This window comes from Salvia hispanica, chromosome 1, assembly GCF_029641045.1.
Source record: "Salvia hispanica isolate PSC_SH4W2 chromosome 1, Shi_PSC_v1, whole genome shotgun sequence".
Classification (NCBI taxonomy): domain Eukaryota; kingdom Viridiplantae; phylum Streptophyta; class Magnoliopsida; order Lamiales; family Lamiaceae; genus Salvia; species Salvia hispanica.
The window spans coordinates 45,925,983-45,938,365 of record NC_142692.1 but is presented as its reverse complement, the minus strand read 5'-3'; the positions used below and the strand labels follow the sequence as shown (position 1 = coordinate 45,938,365).

The window sequence follows — 12,383 nt, the reverse complement described above, 5'->3', positions numbered from 1 at the left end:
TATGGTGCCAAATATGGATTTGGCGTTAAAGGCTTCAATTTTGATTCTAGAAGCTAAATTCTATGGTAGCGAATGGAATTTTAGAGAATTAAGACTCTAGAAGCAAATGATATGATGATTTCTTGACCGCAATTGTGATTGCAACAAAATTATGATACTGTATGAATCTAGACATGAACGAATATAAACAAGAAGCACAAAACAATAGGAGAAGCACAAAACAATAGGACTCTTACCTTATTTCTAAAAATAAGGACATAATTGAAACCAAATGTTCTAAAAGAAGGCTCTTCCTATTATTAAAAATAGAGATAAAATTTATTCCATCATCCAACGAATTTCTTTTTATAGAAATTCATATAATTTTGTTAGTAAATTTAATTAAAATTCTTCTGATAATCATTGTAAATGCGATAAGGATATATACTAGTATTACGCAACTTATGCTGTTTGTTCACCTCCTCAATCAATAGCCCTAAATTAGAATTCCAAGCTACTACCCCCTCCCGGATAATTTGGGTCACTTTGACCGGGCACGAGTTTTAAGAATTGTAATGAAAAGTGGGTTGAAAAAGTTGATGGGATGTGGGTCCTATTTTTAAAGTATTAGTTTTATAATAAAATGTGAGTAGAAATGAGTTAGTGAAATATGAGGTCCACTACCAAAAATGGTAAAAGTGAAATGAGACAAATTATGTGGGACGGACCAAAATGAAAAACTGAGACGAATTATGTGGGACGGAAGGAGTATTATAGTCTATATATAACCTCATTACATTGAATCCAAAAACATGCTCATGCAACTACAAAATGGATGAAACTCAAATCCAATTCATACTCCCATCTCTCATCTTCCTATTCTTGCTATGGATAACAATCAAGAATCTTTCCCCAAAGCCACACACAAACAAGAATCCACCGCCATCACCCCCCAAACTCCCACTAATCGGAAACCTCCACCAACTCGGCTCCTTACCCCACAAAAACCTCCACTCCTTAGCCCGAAAACACGGCCCGATCATGCTCCTCCACTTCGGCCCCGCCCCCGTCCTCGTCGCCTCCTCAGCCGACGCAGCCCGCGAGATCACAAAAACCCACGACCTCGTCTTCGCCAGCCGCCCCCTCAACAAGGTAAGCCAGAGACTCTCCTACAACGGAAGGGACGTCGCTTTCGCGCCTTACGGTGAGTACTGGCGGAGAGCGAAGAGCGTGCTCATGCTGCAGCTGCTGAGTGGCAGAAGGGTCCAGTCTTACCGCTTGATAAGGGAAGAAGAAACGGCCCTTTTGGTGAAGAGGATTCTGGAATGTTCGGGGCCGGTGAATTTGAGTGAGATGTTTTCGGAGTTCACTAACGATGGTATTTGTAGATCGGCCTTTGGAAGGAAATACCGAGATTCGGAAAGTGGGAGGAAGTTTCTTGAGCTTGTGGGAGAGTTGTCGGAGGTGATCGGGGCGGTTCGAGCCGGGGAATTCCTGCCTTGGCTTAGCTGGATGGATCGTGTTAGTGGTTTTGATGGGAAGGTCGATAGGGTTGCTCGGGAAATGGATGGGTTTTTGGAGGGAGTGATGCGTGAGCGGTTGGATGATAGAGAAGGGCTTTTGGAGGGGAAGGAAGGAGATAATTTTCTTGATATTTTGCTTGGAATTTACAGGGATAGCAGTGGTGAAGTCAAGGTTGATGATAGAGAGAGCATCAAAGCAATACTTTTGGTGAGTTTTTCTTACTCAATCTTTTTCGTTTCTCCCTTTTCAATATATTTAGTATTCTACGTCCTCCGCGAAAAATAGACAAATTTTGCCATTTTGGTACGCTAGGAAAATAGACAAAGTTCAAAAAGAAAAGTTTTCAACCAATACTAATCGTACACATCATTCTAAAGGTGGACCCCACAATCCATTAACACTCATTCCACTGCCTTTTCTTCCCTTTCTCTTACTCGTTCCACTATCACTCTATCGTATAGTCTGTCAAATCGGCAGTTCGGTAATTTATACGCGAAATTTAAAGTTGCTATGAAAAGCCAAAATTTAGCGGAAGTTCAAAATTTACAAGCAAATACTCATTTTTATCATGTAAGTCTCTTTTTGAAATTCTATTGATTTTGCAGGATGTATTTGCAGCCGGAACAGATACTACCTCGGTGTTTCTGGAATGGGCCATGTCAGAACTCTTGCGAAACCCTACCGTTATGCAAAAACTTCAAAATGAAGTAAGAGAGATAGCCAAAGACAGCTCAAACATAACAGAGTATGACTTAGAAAGAATGCATTATCTGAAAGCCGTGATCAAAGAAACACTTCGCTATCACCCACCCGTCCCGTTGCTAGTACCAAGAGTAGCAAGCAAAGATGTGAAGATCAAAGGATACGACGTGGCAGCCGGAACTGTGGTGATGATCAACGCGTGGGCTATAGGGAGAGACAGCGTCTCATGGAACGAACCAGAGGTGTTTAAGCCCGAGAGATTCTTGAACTCTTCAATAGACTTCAAGGGCTTGCATTTCGAGCTCGTCCCGTTTGGGATGGGTAGAAGGGCCTGCCCTGGAGCTGCATTTGCTGTGGCTACAATTGAGTTTGTGTTAGCTTCTCTAGTGCAAAAGTTTGACTGGAAATTGGGCAATGGAGGTCAAGGGGAAAATTTGGACATGAGTGAGAGACCGGGGATTACTGTCCATAGAGATATTCCTCTTATTGCAGTTGCTTCTCTGAGCAAATAAATGAGTAGACTATATGATAAGAGTGTGTTTTGATTTGTTTGCTTACACCATATTTGTAATGTGTTGTTTAAGTATGTGCTGTTTATATATGTGACGCATAGATATAATAAAGAATTAGCACTAAATAATCTTGTTTAGTACTCCCTCCGTTCCATAGTAGTGGAGGCATTTCTTTTCGGCACGGAGATTAAGAAAAAGTTGTATTTGGTGAGTTAAAGTAATGAAGAATAAAGTAGGAAATGAAAAAGGTAGAGAGATGTAGAGAGAATAAAGTAAGAGAGAGTAAAGTAGGTGTGGAAAAATGTGTTGACTTTTACTAAAAAAGGAAATGACTCTACTACTATGGAACGTACCAAAATGACAAAATGACTCTACTACTATGGAACGGAGGGAGTATATAATGCAAAGACAAATGGACATCTAAATTATTATATATTGACAATCAAAGGATATCACGAGTCACTCTATTTCAACTTTAAAGTTGCGATTTGCTAAGGTCATCAGAAAACCGTCGTCATCGTAGTACTGGCTGAGGATAATGGAAACTTTAAAAGATATTTCTTCTTCTCCTTGTAATTCCTCTTGTTCCTCAACCATTCTCTTCGCACTTATCACTGACTCTTCACTGCAATGATACATTGTCACGGATTTCAGTGTCGGAATTTCACCAAGTTCTGCGGGGAACTCCTTCAAATATACTTTGCAAAGACTAAGGTGCTCGAGGCATGGGAAGTGGGAGCTCTCCGTCGTCCACCGTTCCAAACCCAAGCAAAATTCAATTGACAAATATTTAAGATTGGGGAAGTGCCCTTCCATTGTTTTCCATTTGCCTGTTGTGAAATCTCCACCATGCAACTTGAACTTTTGAAGAAGGGGTAATGTACTTACCTTTTCCACTATTTCTTCCATTCTGCTATTTCTAGACATTCCAAGATTCAGACTCTTAAGAGAGCGTGGAAAGGTAAGCTTTTGCAACAAAGCACTCCTATCATGGCCTTTGCAGCTGAGAGATTCAAGCTTTTGCAGACGTTCGATGTTGTGGAAACAATAGTCATCACCAGAATCAATTCCCTCATGTATGGTGAAAAATAGTCCCAATTTCTTCATATTGGGAATTCTGCGAAGCATCATCTCATCACACTTGAAATTTCTTACTCCTTTGAGTGTCTGTAGATTCTCCATGATCACAATGTTGTCACTCGGAGGATCTGGGAGATAAAATGCTCCATAGCTGCTCCAGTTATAAACATAGAAATGAACATGCCTAAGTTGGGACATGCTCCAAATTTCAACTGGTGCATAAATAGTGTTATCTTCAGAATCAACAATTAATGTCTGTAGACTCCAGAGGAGATTGATTGAAGAAGTAAGTTGGGAACCTTTTTTATGACAAACAACAAGAAACCTCAAATTAACCAACTCGATCAATTCTCTCAGGGAATACTCATGTCTTTTTGGATGGAAATATCTGTTGTATGCTCGCAATGTCCTCAACAATCTTAAATTAGGCAACAATTGAACTCTTTCATAATCACTTATATAGGAACGCACATGTGATGTAGATCTCATGGCATCAAGGACTTCATTCTCTGATGTGCTTCTCGGAATAAATACACGACGTTTGCTAGACGTGCCTAGAGGATTATGTTGCCCGACCACATGATAAAACCTCTCCTTTTCAGCTTCTCTCAAGCAAAGGTCTCTCAACAAATCGTGGATTTTCAAGGACTTCATGCTTCCAGTTCTCCCAAACTCGTGAACAAGAATTAGATTTCTCGCCTCGCAACCAGTTCATCTAAGTACTCTTTAACTATTTCTTCCAAACTTTTGCCATTCACTGGTTTTACAAATCCTTCAGAAACCCATAGCTTGATGAGTGTTGAGACTCGAATTTTACTATCCTCCTCAAACATTCCCATATGTACAAAGCACGGCTTAAGATAAACTGGCAAATGGTTGTAGCTCAACTTCAGGATTTTCAAGCAATGCATATCATCCTCCGAATTCACTAGTGAATTTATGCTTCCCCTAATAGATTCCCAACATTCTGTGGTCCGTTCCAGTTTTTCCAAAAGACCTCCCATCACAACAATTGATAATTGAAGTCCTCTGCAACTCTCCACAATCTTTTTTCCAATTTTTTCCAATTCTAAAGGACAACTTTCCCCCCAAACACAATTTTGCTGAACATGTTCCAACTACTTTCTTCATTCATAAATTCCATTTCAAGGCTATAATAGTTATTCAATTGGGAACCCAAATTTGATAGCCTAGTTGTCACAATTATCCGACTACCATTACCATTGTCGGGAAAATAGAGTTGTATCTTCTCCCATGCCTCAATACTCCACATATCATCCAACACTATTAGATATCTTCTATGTGATAAACATTTGTGGAGTGATAGTCCTATTTCATCTTTTCTCATTTCACTCAACCTTTGTTTATTAGCTTGAGAAAGAATTTCACCAAGAAATTCTTTTAAGCTAAATTGTTGAGAAATGGTAACCCAAGCACATATATCAAAATGGTCACCTATAGATGGATGTGCATAAACATTTGTGGCAAGAGTAGTCTTACCAATTCCTCCCATTCCTACGATTGGGATGACTTGGCGACCGGATTGTCCGTAAATGAGCTTCTCGATGAGTTGAATCATGACATCATCAAAGCCCACCATGGTTGTGCTGTTCAGCCTAGAGAAAGAAGATTTTGAGGAACCACCAGATACTTGTCTATGATCTTTGAGTGGAACGATCTCCATCACTTTTTTCTTGATTAAATCCATGTCTTCTATCACCTTTTGCAAAATCTCATAAAAGTACGTAGATGTTGAGGAATCAGAAGAGGCTGAGACTTGTATCCCTAGCTTATCTTTGATTGCAATGATCTTCATCCTGTCTTTCTTGATCAAATCCAAATCCATGTCTTTTCTGAAATATGCCCGAGTCTCTGCATATGTTGAGGAATTAGCAGATGGCGAGAGTACTTGTCCATGCTGCAGCTGATCTTTAAATGCAAAAATCTCCATTACTTCATTCTTGAACAAATCCACGTGTTCTATGAAATGCTCCACCCGAGTCCCGTGCACTGCATATGCTAGGGTACCAGCAAATGCCAAGACCTGTCTTTGTAGCTGATCTTTGAATGCAAAAATCTCCATCACTTCATTCTTGATAAAATCCATGTGTTGTATCACCTTTACCGGTCTTATACAAGTCTGTAGAATCTGAGACTTGTCTCTGCAGATGATATTTGAGTGTGAAGATCAAATCCATGTGTTTTGTCACACTTTTTTCTACCAATTGAATGTCTTGTATCAAATACTCCAGAGTCTTATACAAGTCTATGCCTGCTGCAGATATCGAGATATCTGAGACTTGTCTCAGCAGCATACCTTCTTTGACTGCAACGACCGAATCCATGCCTTCTATCACATTCCTCAAAGCCTCGTACAAGACTAAGCCACCAGGACGAAGTTGTTCCACAATGTGAGATTCGATTACATCTTCTGCCGCATAAGCCGCATCAGCAATGCACATCTCCAACGGATCTGCTTGATCCCTCTCAGCATAAAGAGACTTATAACCTTCGAGAAATTCCTGCAAAAACATAACAATTTCTGTCAGAGATTCAACTTGTTTTTTGTCCATAGAAATCGGAGGCGAAGGATGATGCCCGATCTGATGGAAAATCTGCATAAGAGAAACCAGAGCTGCATAAGCCGCCATTAAAATAATTGTTTTTTCCCGGTAAGATACAAATTTTTCAGGTAGCAGAAAGTGAAGATAAGAATACGAAGAAAGAGTGGTGGAAATGCAGGGGAGACTGACTTCACTATTATTCAACTTTTAGGTGGATGTTAAATGCCCCAGGGCCATTACTCATGACATTGATATCAATGCTACTGATTTACTAATAAAGAATTACTCCCTCCGTCGGTTTGTCCCAACTAAGATGACACATTTCCTTTTTTAGAAACTTTCTCTCTCCAATTAATACACTCAACCACTTTTTCTCACTCCTATTAAATTATTTATCTCTCTACTTTAATATTCACATCCACCTTTTCTCTCTAATTAAACACTTTAACCAATAAAATCTCGTGCTGGCTAAGCAATGTGTCGTCTTAGCTGGGATGGAGGGAGTAACTCTTTTATTTCCCTGTTCCTTTGAACTGAAATTTATAGTGCAACTTGTTGATAAAGTGCAAATTTCTTCATCTATTTTCCATTTATCTCAATTTTTTGTGTTCCTTGCTCTTTCTCTTAACAACTTTTTTCCCCCACCTTCACTTTACCCTTTTTGACTTTTTCTCCTCTCTCGTTTCTTTTTCCAACATCCACCTTTCCTTAATCTCCTGGCCTCTTTTTTTTCATGCTTTTTATTGTTCTTCTCCTTTCTTTACAGCTTTATGCTTTTTTTCTCCTTTATCAAACTTATCCATTTCTCGAGTGAACTACTCCCTCCGTCCGCAAAATATTGTATATGTTTGACTTGATACGAGTTTTAAAAAATATGAATAAAAGTGTTTTAAAATAGTTAGTGGAATGTAAGCCCCACATTTATATATTAGTTTTATAATAGAATGTGAGTATTATGAATTTGTGGAAAATAGGATCCATTTACTAAAAATGGACAAAAAGCAAAGTGGACAATATTTTAAGGACGAACCGAAATGGAAAAACTGGACAACATTTCACGGGCGGAGAGTATAAAAATAGTCTATAGACTTTGGCGTTTGCCGGTTGTAACATGTCGTTTTTTAATTTTAAAAATATCATTTGCGATAGTTTGGACTTTGATATTCCATGTTTTTTATTCTTTATGAGTTGAGCCAGTTTGAGTAAGCCGAAAGAGGTCAGATAATTTTTTATGTTATGTCAAAGTCCAAATTTTTTTTTTCCTATAGGCTTTATATTATATTTTCCTTCCATAAGTGTTGTACAATTTCGGAAGTATATCAGCAAAAAATAAGTAAAAATTTTAGTTTGGCACATGAGATAGAACTTTACTCGATGTGGAAAAACTATAGTACATCAAAATGAGAAGATAAAATTTAGAAATAGAAAAACAATGGCCTTTTTGGAGACGCTAGAGGTAAAATTCAGTTTTCATCATTCCTTCACTCACAATTTAAGAAAAGAAAAAAGCAAATAATTGATAATGTAGTTGTCAAATGAGAATAATTTGGATATTGGAGATGAGTGTTCCCTCCTATATAAAAATACTTGAATTCAACATAAATAAGGAACGCAATCGAGAAGTTATAATGATAAAAAAAAACATGAAAAAAGTGAAATGCGTTGGACCAAAATGCATTGAATTGACAAAACACAGAACATTTGCCGCATGCAGGTTATTATTCATATCACAATATCATCATCGAAAATCCACGTGCCATTATTAAAAGCTGTTAGATCTTTAGACTTATTCGTCATTTATTGGTTTAGGCCTTTAGAGTATAATTTTTATTATCTAAATTCTAGTTATTATTGGATTAAAAACACCATCTTAGACGATAAATTCTAGTCATTAATTGGTCAATCAAAATATTATTGACAATATTCTTCATTACATCACAATAATATTTTCTTAACCTCAAAATATTATTTTCTACGATGTTAAGAAAGACAATATAATAGTTTAAAAAAAAAGAAAATGGTATTTATGTAAGAGAAAACGATATTACGATTTACGAAGGATATTGTGTATATATATTATGTAAAAGAGATAATGATACTATATAAATCTATACTGAATAGACTCGTACACCATATATGATCCCAAAAGTCAAAGTCGGAAACCATAGTCTATACCGTCGGAGTCTTCCTTAACCAACGCCATCTCCAGTCAAGCAACCTCTCATTCCGGCTGCCTCGGTTGTAAGTATGAGATCACTAATCATAAGATCATCATTTAAATTAATCATGGAAATGGTGCTTCAATAGTTTTCGTGTTGTTATTGTGTGGTTGCTGTGTCATGTCAAGTTCATGACGTTATCATGTTGTCAACCTGAACAGAACCATGTCGCTAATGAATTAGTTTGTGTGCGGTGGTGTTCAAGGTTGAAGGTATCGGGTCATGTTTGTTTTCAAATTGAGAGTGTCCTTGACGAGTCAGGTTCAGGTTTGAACTTATTAGTTAGATTGATATCAGGTTGACATGATAACAACTTGTTTGTTCTTATACCTACGACCAAAAGAGTTTGTAATGCCAAAAAAGAGTAGTATGTGAAATGCGGAACTGAGTGTAAAATTAAGGCATATGACCCACTTATGAATATTCACGTATGAATTTAAGATATATAAGTAATTGAAATTATATGCTATGTATATAAAAATATACTAAATGATAGTAGTAAGAATTAAGAATTATGAATGGATATTAAGGAAGATTGGCATGCTTTTGTGAGCGTTGAATAATGAATGAAAAAGTAATAGTATACCCAGTTAATAAGAAATGTGAATTTTGTATAAGGGTATGTAAGTAAGTATGTGGATGTTTTTATTTCTTTTTTAGCTAACAGTACGATTATGACCTCTCAATTTTAACGTTTTCTTTTTCAAATATAATAATAATTGGTTGGACACACCACCTGTCAACATGTTTGACCATTAAATTCTTACTCTTACCCTGCTTCTTTGTCACTATGGCTATCCCACCAGTAACACCCCGTGCGGACCCTCACTCCAACATGTCAGACAACACCGCTGACTATAGCTCCACAGACAGTGACTCCACCACCGACACCGAGTCTACCTCCGTGCCCATTGACATTGTAGGTAACACGTCCCAGAGCGAGCGGACATTAACTGTGCCAGCATCACTCTTTGATCCCGCAGACTCTTCACCATCAGTAAACAAACCCTCCGCAAATAATGAATTCACCGAATTCACCATGCCCTCGAGCTTCGACAACGCTTCGCCCAACGCCTCCCCAGCCTCTTCACAATCAGTAACACAACCCATCAACCCAAAAAAGGCCAAGTATGTAAGGTCGTCCAGTCCCTCCTCCCCTGACTCTTCTTGCTCTAAAACTGGCTCCTCAACGACTGCTGCTCCTGGACAGGGTCGTTTCAAGAGACAAAAGATATGATTATTGTATTCTTATCTTATCATATATTACTACTACTACTACTATCTAATTTAGTTCACCATTATTTCAAATTTCTATGTTCCAACAATATAATAATTGCATAAAACCAAAACTACGGGTTAATCGAGTTCGAGATTTTATAATAGTAATAATTGCATAAAACCAAAAACTACGGGTTAAATTAATCGAGTTGGAGATTTTTTACGTTATAGAATTTTTTTTAGTCCAAACCCTTTAAATTTACCAGTCTATTTGTGTCAGCTCACGGGTTTCACTTGACTAACATCACTATTAATTAGTGATCATGTCAATAATTAATACCACATGCAAATTTGGATGTACCAATAATCTGAGCTTCTTCTGAATTTTTTTATTACATATATTTAAAATATTCCATATTTATTTCTTTTCCAAGAGAGCTAAAGTTTTGAAACAAAACTTATTAAACTTGAATAAATTCTTACTAGTTAGATTTCGTATGATAAAACCATTTTCATTGAAAATTTACCAACATGAAGGCTGTTAGTTTTGAAACAGGACGGACTGATCCGAGGGGTTGACCTAAGTGCAACAAATATATGTTGTTCGGTCTTGTTAGACAACTATTTCGACTTTTCTGGTTTTTGTAATATAAATAATGAAATAACTATACAAAAAACTTAACCTTCCATTTAATATTTAATATTCATTTATGTTCGTTTTTTATTATTAATATAAATAGATACTAAGTTAGAAATTTATAATTCAAAATTATTACATTTTAAAACATGATTTAAAACTATTTAATCATGTTGGAAGTTTCCCAAATCTCGAACGTTTAGAGTTAGTGTAGGGATGATATTGACCCACCAATTGGCATCCCTACGGAGTTGCACCCCCTCTCCCCCATTACATATGCTAAGAACCCCAAAATCCAATTGTAACTCAGATAATCTCATTTTTAACTCAAATATAGTGTAATATATTCAAACTCTAAAATGTCATTGCAACTCGATTATCGATTTATAATTCACAAAATATTGTCAAATGAAGTATTCGAACTCCGAAATCTCATTATAACTCACAAAATATTGTCTAGTACGTAAAGCCCAAAATCTCATTTTACAATCATATAGTAAATACCAACTCAACATTTGTCCGTCATTGTGATCATCTCTCATACATCTGGCAGAAGCTGACTTCTCAATATTGATCGACCAAATAAGGGGGTTGATGGAAGGTCATAGGGATCTCATCTAATCTCGATCTGAAATCGAGTTTCAGATTGTTGGTTCCGATCGACAAATTGAACCGGCAAATGAACAAGAATCGAAAGGAGACAACGAATTACGTGGTTCGGTGTTACCACCTACGTCCACTGAGAAAGATAATCGGAATATTATTCAAAGATCTAAGAATTACAACACAAAACACAAACACAGAATTACGTGGTTCGGTGTTACCACCTACTTTCATGATTTTGCTTTCCCCTACCGCACGCGCCACTTGTTAGGATCGTCGACTGCAACATTGGTTCGATATTGTCCGCTTTGGGCCAAGCCCACACGGATTTGTTTTTGGGTCACTCCCAAAAGGCTTCAAACTAATTGGGGTTGGACAAGAATTATATACACCTTCCAACTTCCCTCACTCATCCGATGTGGGATGGGTTTGTAACCCAACAAACCTCCCTCAAATTGAGACCACATCGAGGACGCATTTGACACAAACATGGGTCGTTCTAGCCCTGACCCCTAGGTCATCCTGGGCCCAACTCTAACCCGAGTCTTTCAGGCCCGACCCTAACTGGGGCTTATCCAGGTCCGACCCATAGCCAACCTTGGCTCTGATACCACTTGTTAGGATCGTCGACTGCAACATTAGTTTGATATTGTCCGCTTTGGGTCAAGCCTAAACGGATTTATTTTTGGTTCACTCCCAAAAGGCCTCAAACTAATTGGGGTTGGATAGGAATTAGGAATTATGTACACCTTCCAACTTTCCTCACTCATCCGATGTGGGATGGGTTTGTAACCCAACAAAGTGAGCACATTGGACGAGAGTTCCTGGCTAGATTCAGTCGGGCAGTCATCAGAGCATTCAAGAATACGTACTTGAGAAAGCCAACGACCAACGACACCCGAATGTTGGTGAACATGCATGAGCAGGTCCACAGCTTCCCTGGGATGCTGGACAGCATCGATTGTATGCACTGGCAGTGGATGAATTGTCCAACAGCATGGAGAGGACAGTACATTAGCGGGCACAAAGGCTCAGAACTGTCTATCGTGTTGGAGGTTGTTGCCGACTAACGATTGTGGATCTGACATGCCTACTTTGGTGTCGCTTGGTTGAACAACGACTTGAATGTGTTGAATGAGTATCCTCTGTTCAACGACTTGTGTGTCTTGCGAGCGTCGAACATAGAGTTCACGGCCAACCACCGCTGGTACAGGATGAGGTACTATCTGGGTGATGGGATCTACCCACGATGGCCCGTGTTCGTGAAATATATTAACTGTCCGACAACGCCGAAGAGGTCGTTCGCCCAAGAGCAAGAGGTGGCTCGAAAAGATTTGGAGCGTGC

General features: G+C 38.2%; 1 protein-coding gene and 1 pseudogene across 2 annotated transcripts; one reads left to right on the top strand and one right to left on the bottom strand.

The window, feature by feature from the left end:
• Window positions 1-797: 797 nt before the first annotated feature.
• LOC125218192 (cytochrome P450 71A8-like) lies at window positions 798-2,806 on the top strand. Its single transcript, XM_048119816.2, has 2 exons — window positions 798-1,710; window positions 2,109-2,806. The coding sequence occupies exons 1-2, from the start codon at window positions 811-813 to the stop codon at window positions 2,715-2,717; spliced, it is 1,509 nt and encodes a 502-aa protein (XP_047975773.2). The 5' UTR covers window positions 798-810; the 3' UTR covers window positions 2,718-2,806.
• Window positions 1,565-6,220, bottom strand: LOC148933950 (putative late blight resistance protein homolog R1A-3; annotated as a pseudogene). Its single transcript, XR_016128681.1, has 2 exons — window positions 6,115-6,220; window positions 1,565-5,959 (listed from the first exon to the last, which is right to left on the bottom strand). The product of XR_016128681.1 is annotated as a putative late blight resistance protein homolog R1A-3 (transcript).
• Between the last annotated feature and the right edge of the window lie 6,163 nt (window positions 6,221-12,383).

Bases quoted from the DNA above. Each gene is read 5' to 3' on its own strand.
- LOC125218192 (XM_048119816.2), top strand. From the start codon at position 811: ATGGATGAAACTCAAATCCAATTCATACTCCCATCTCTCATCTTCCTA. The intron at 1,711-2,108 runs GTGAGTTTTTCT...TTGATTTTGCAG, and splicing joins GCATCAAAGCAATACTTTTG to GATGTATTTGCAGCCGGAAC.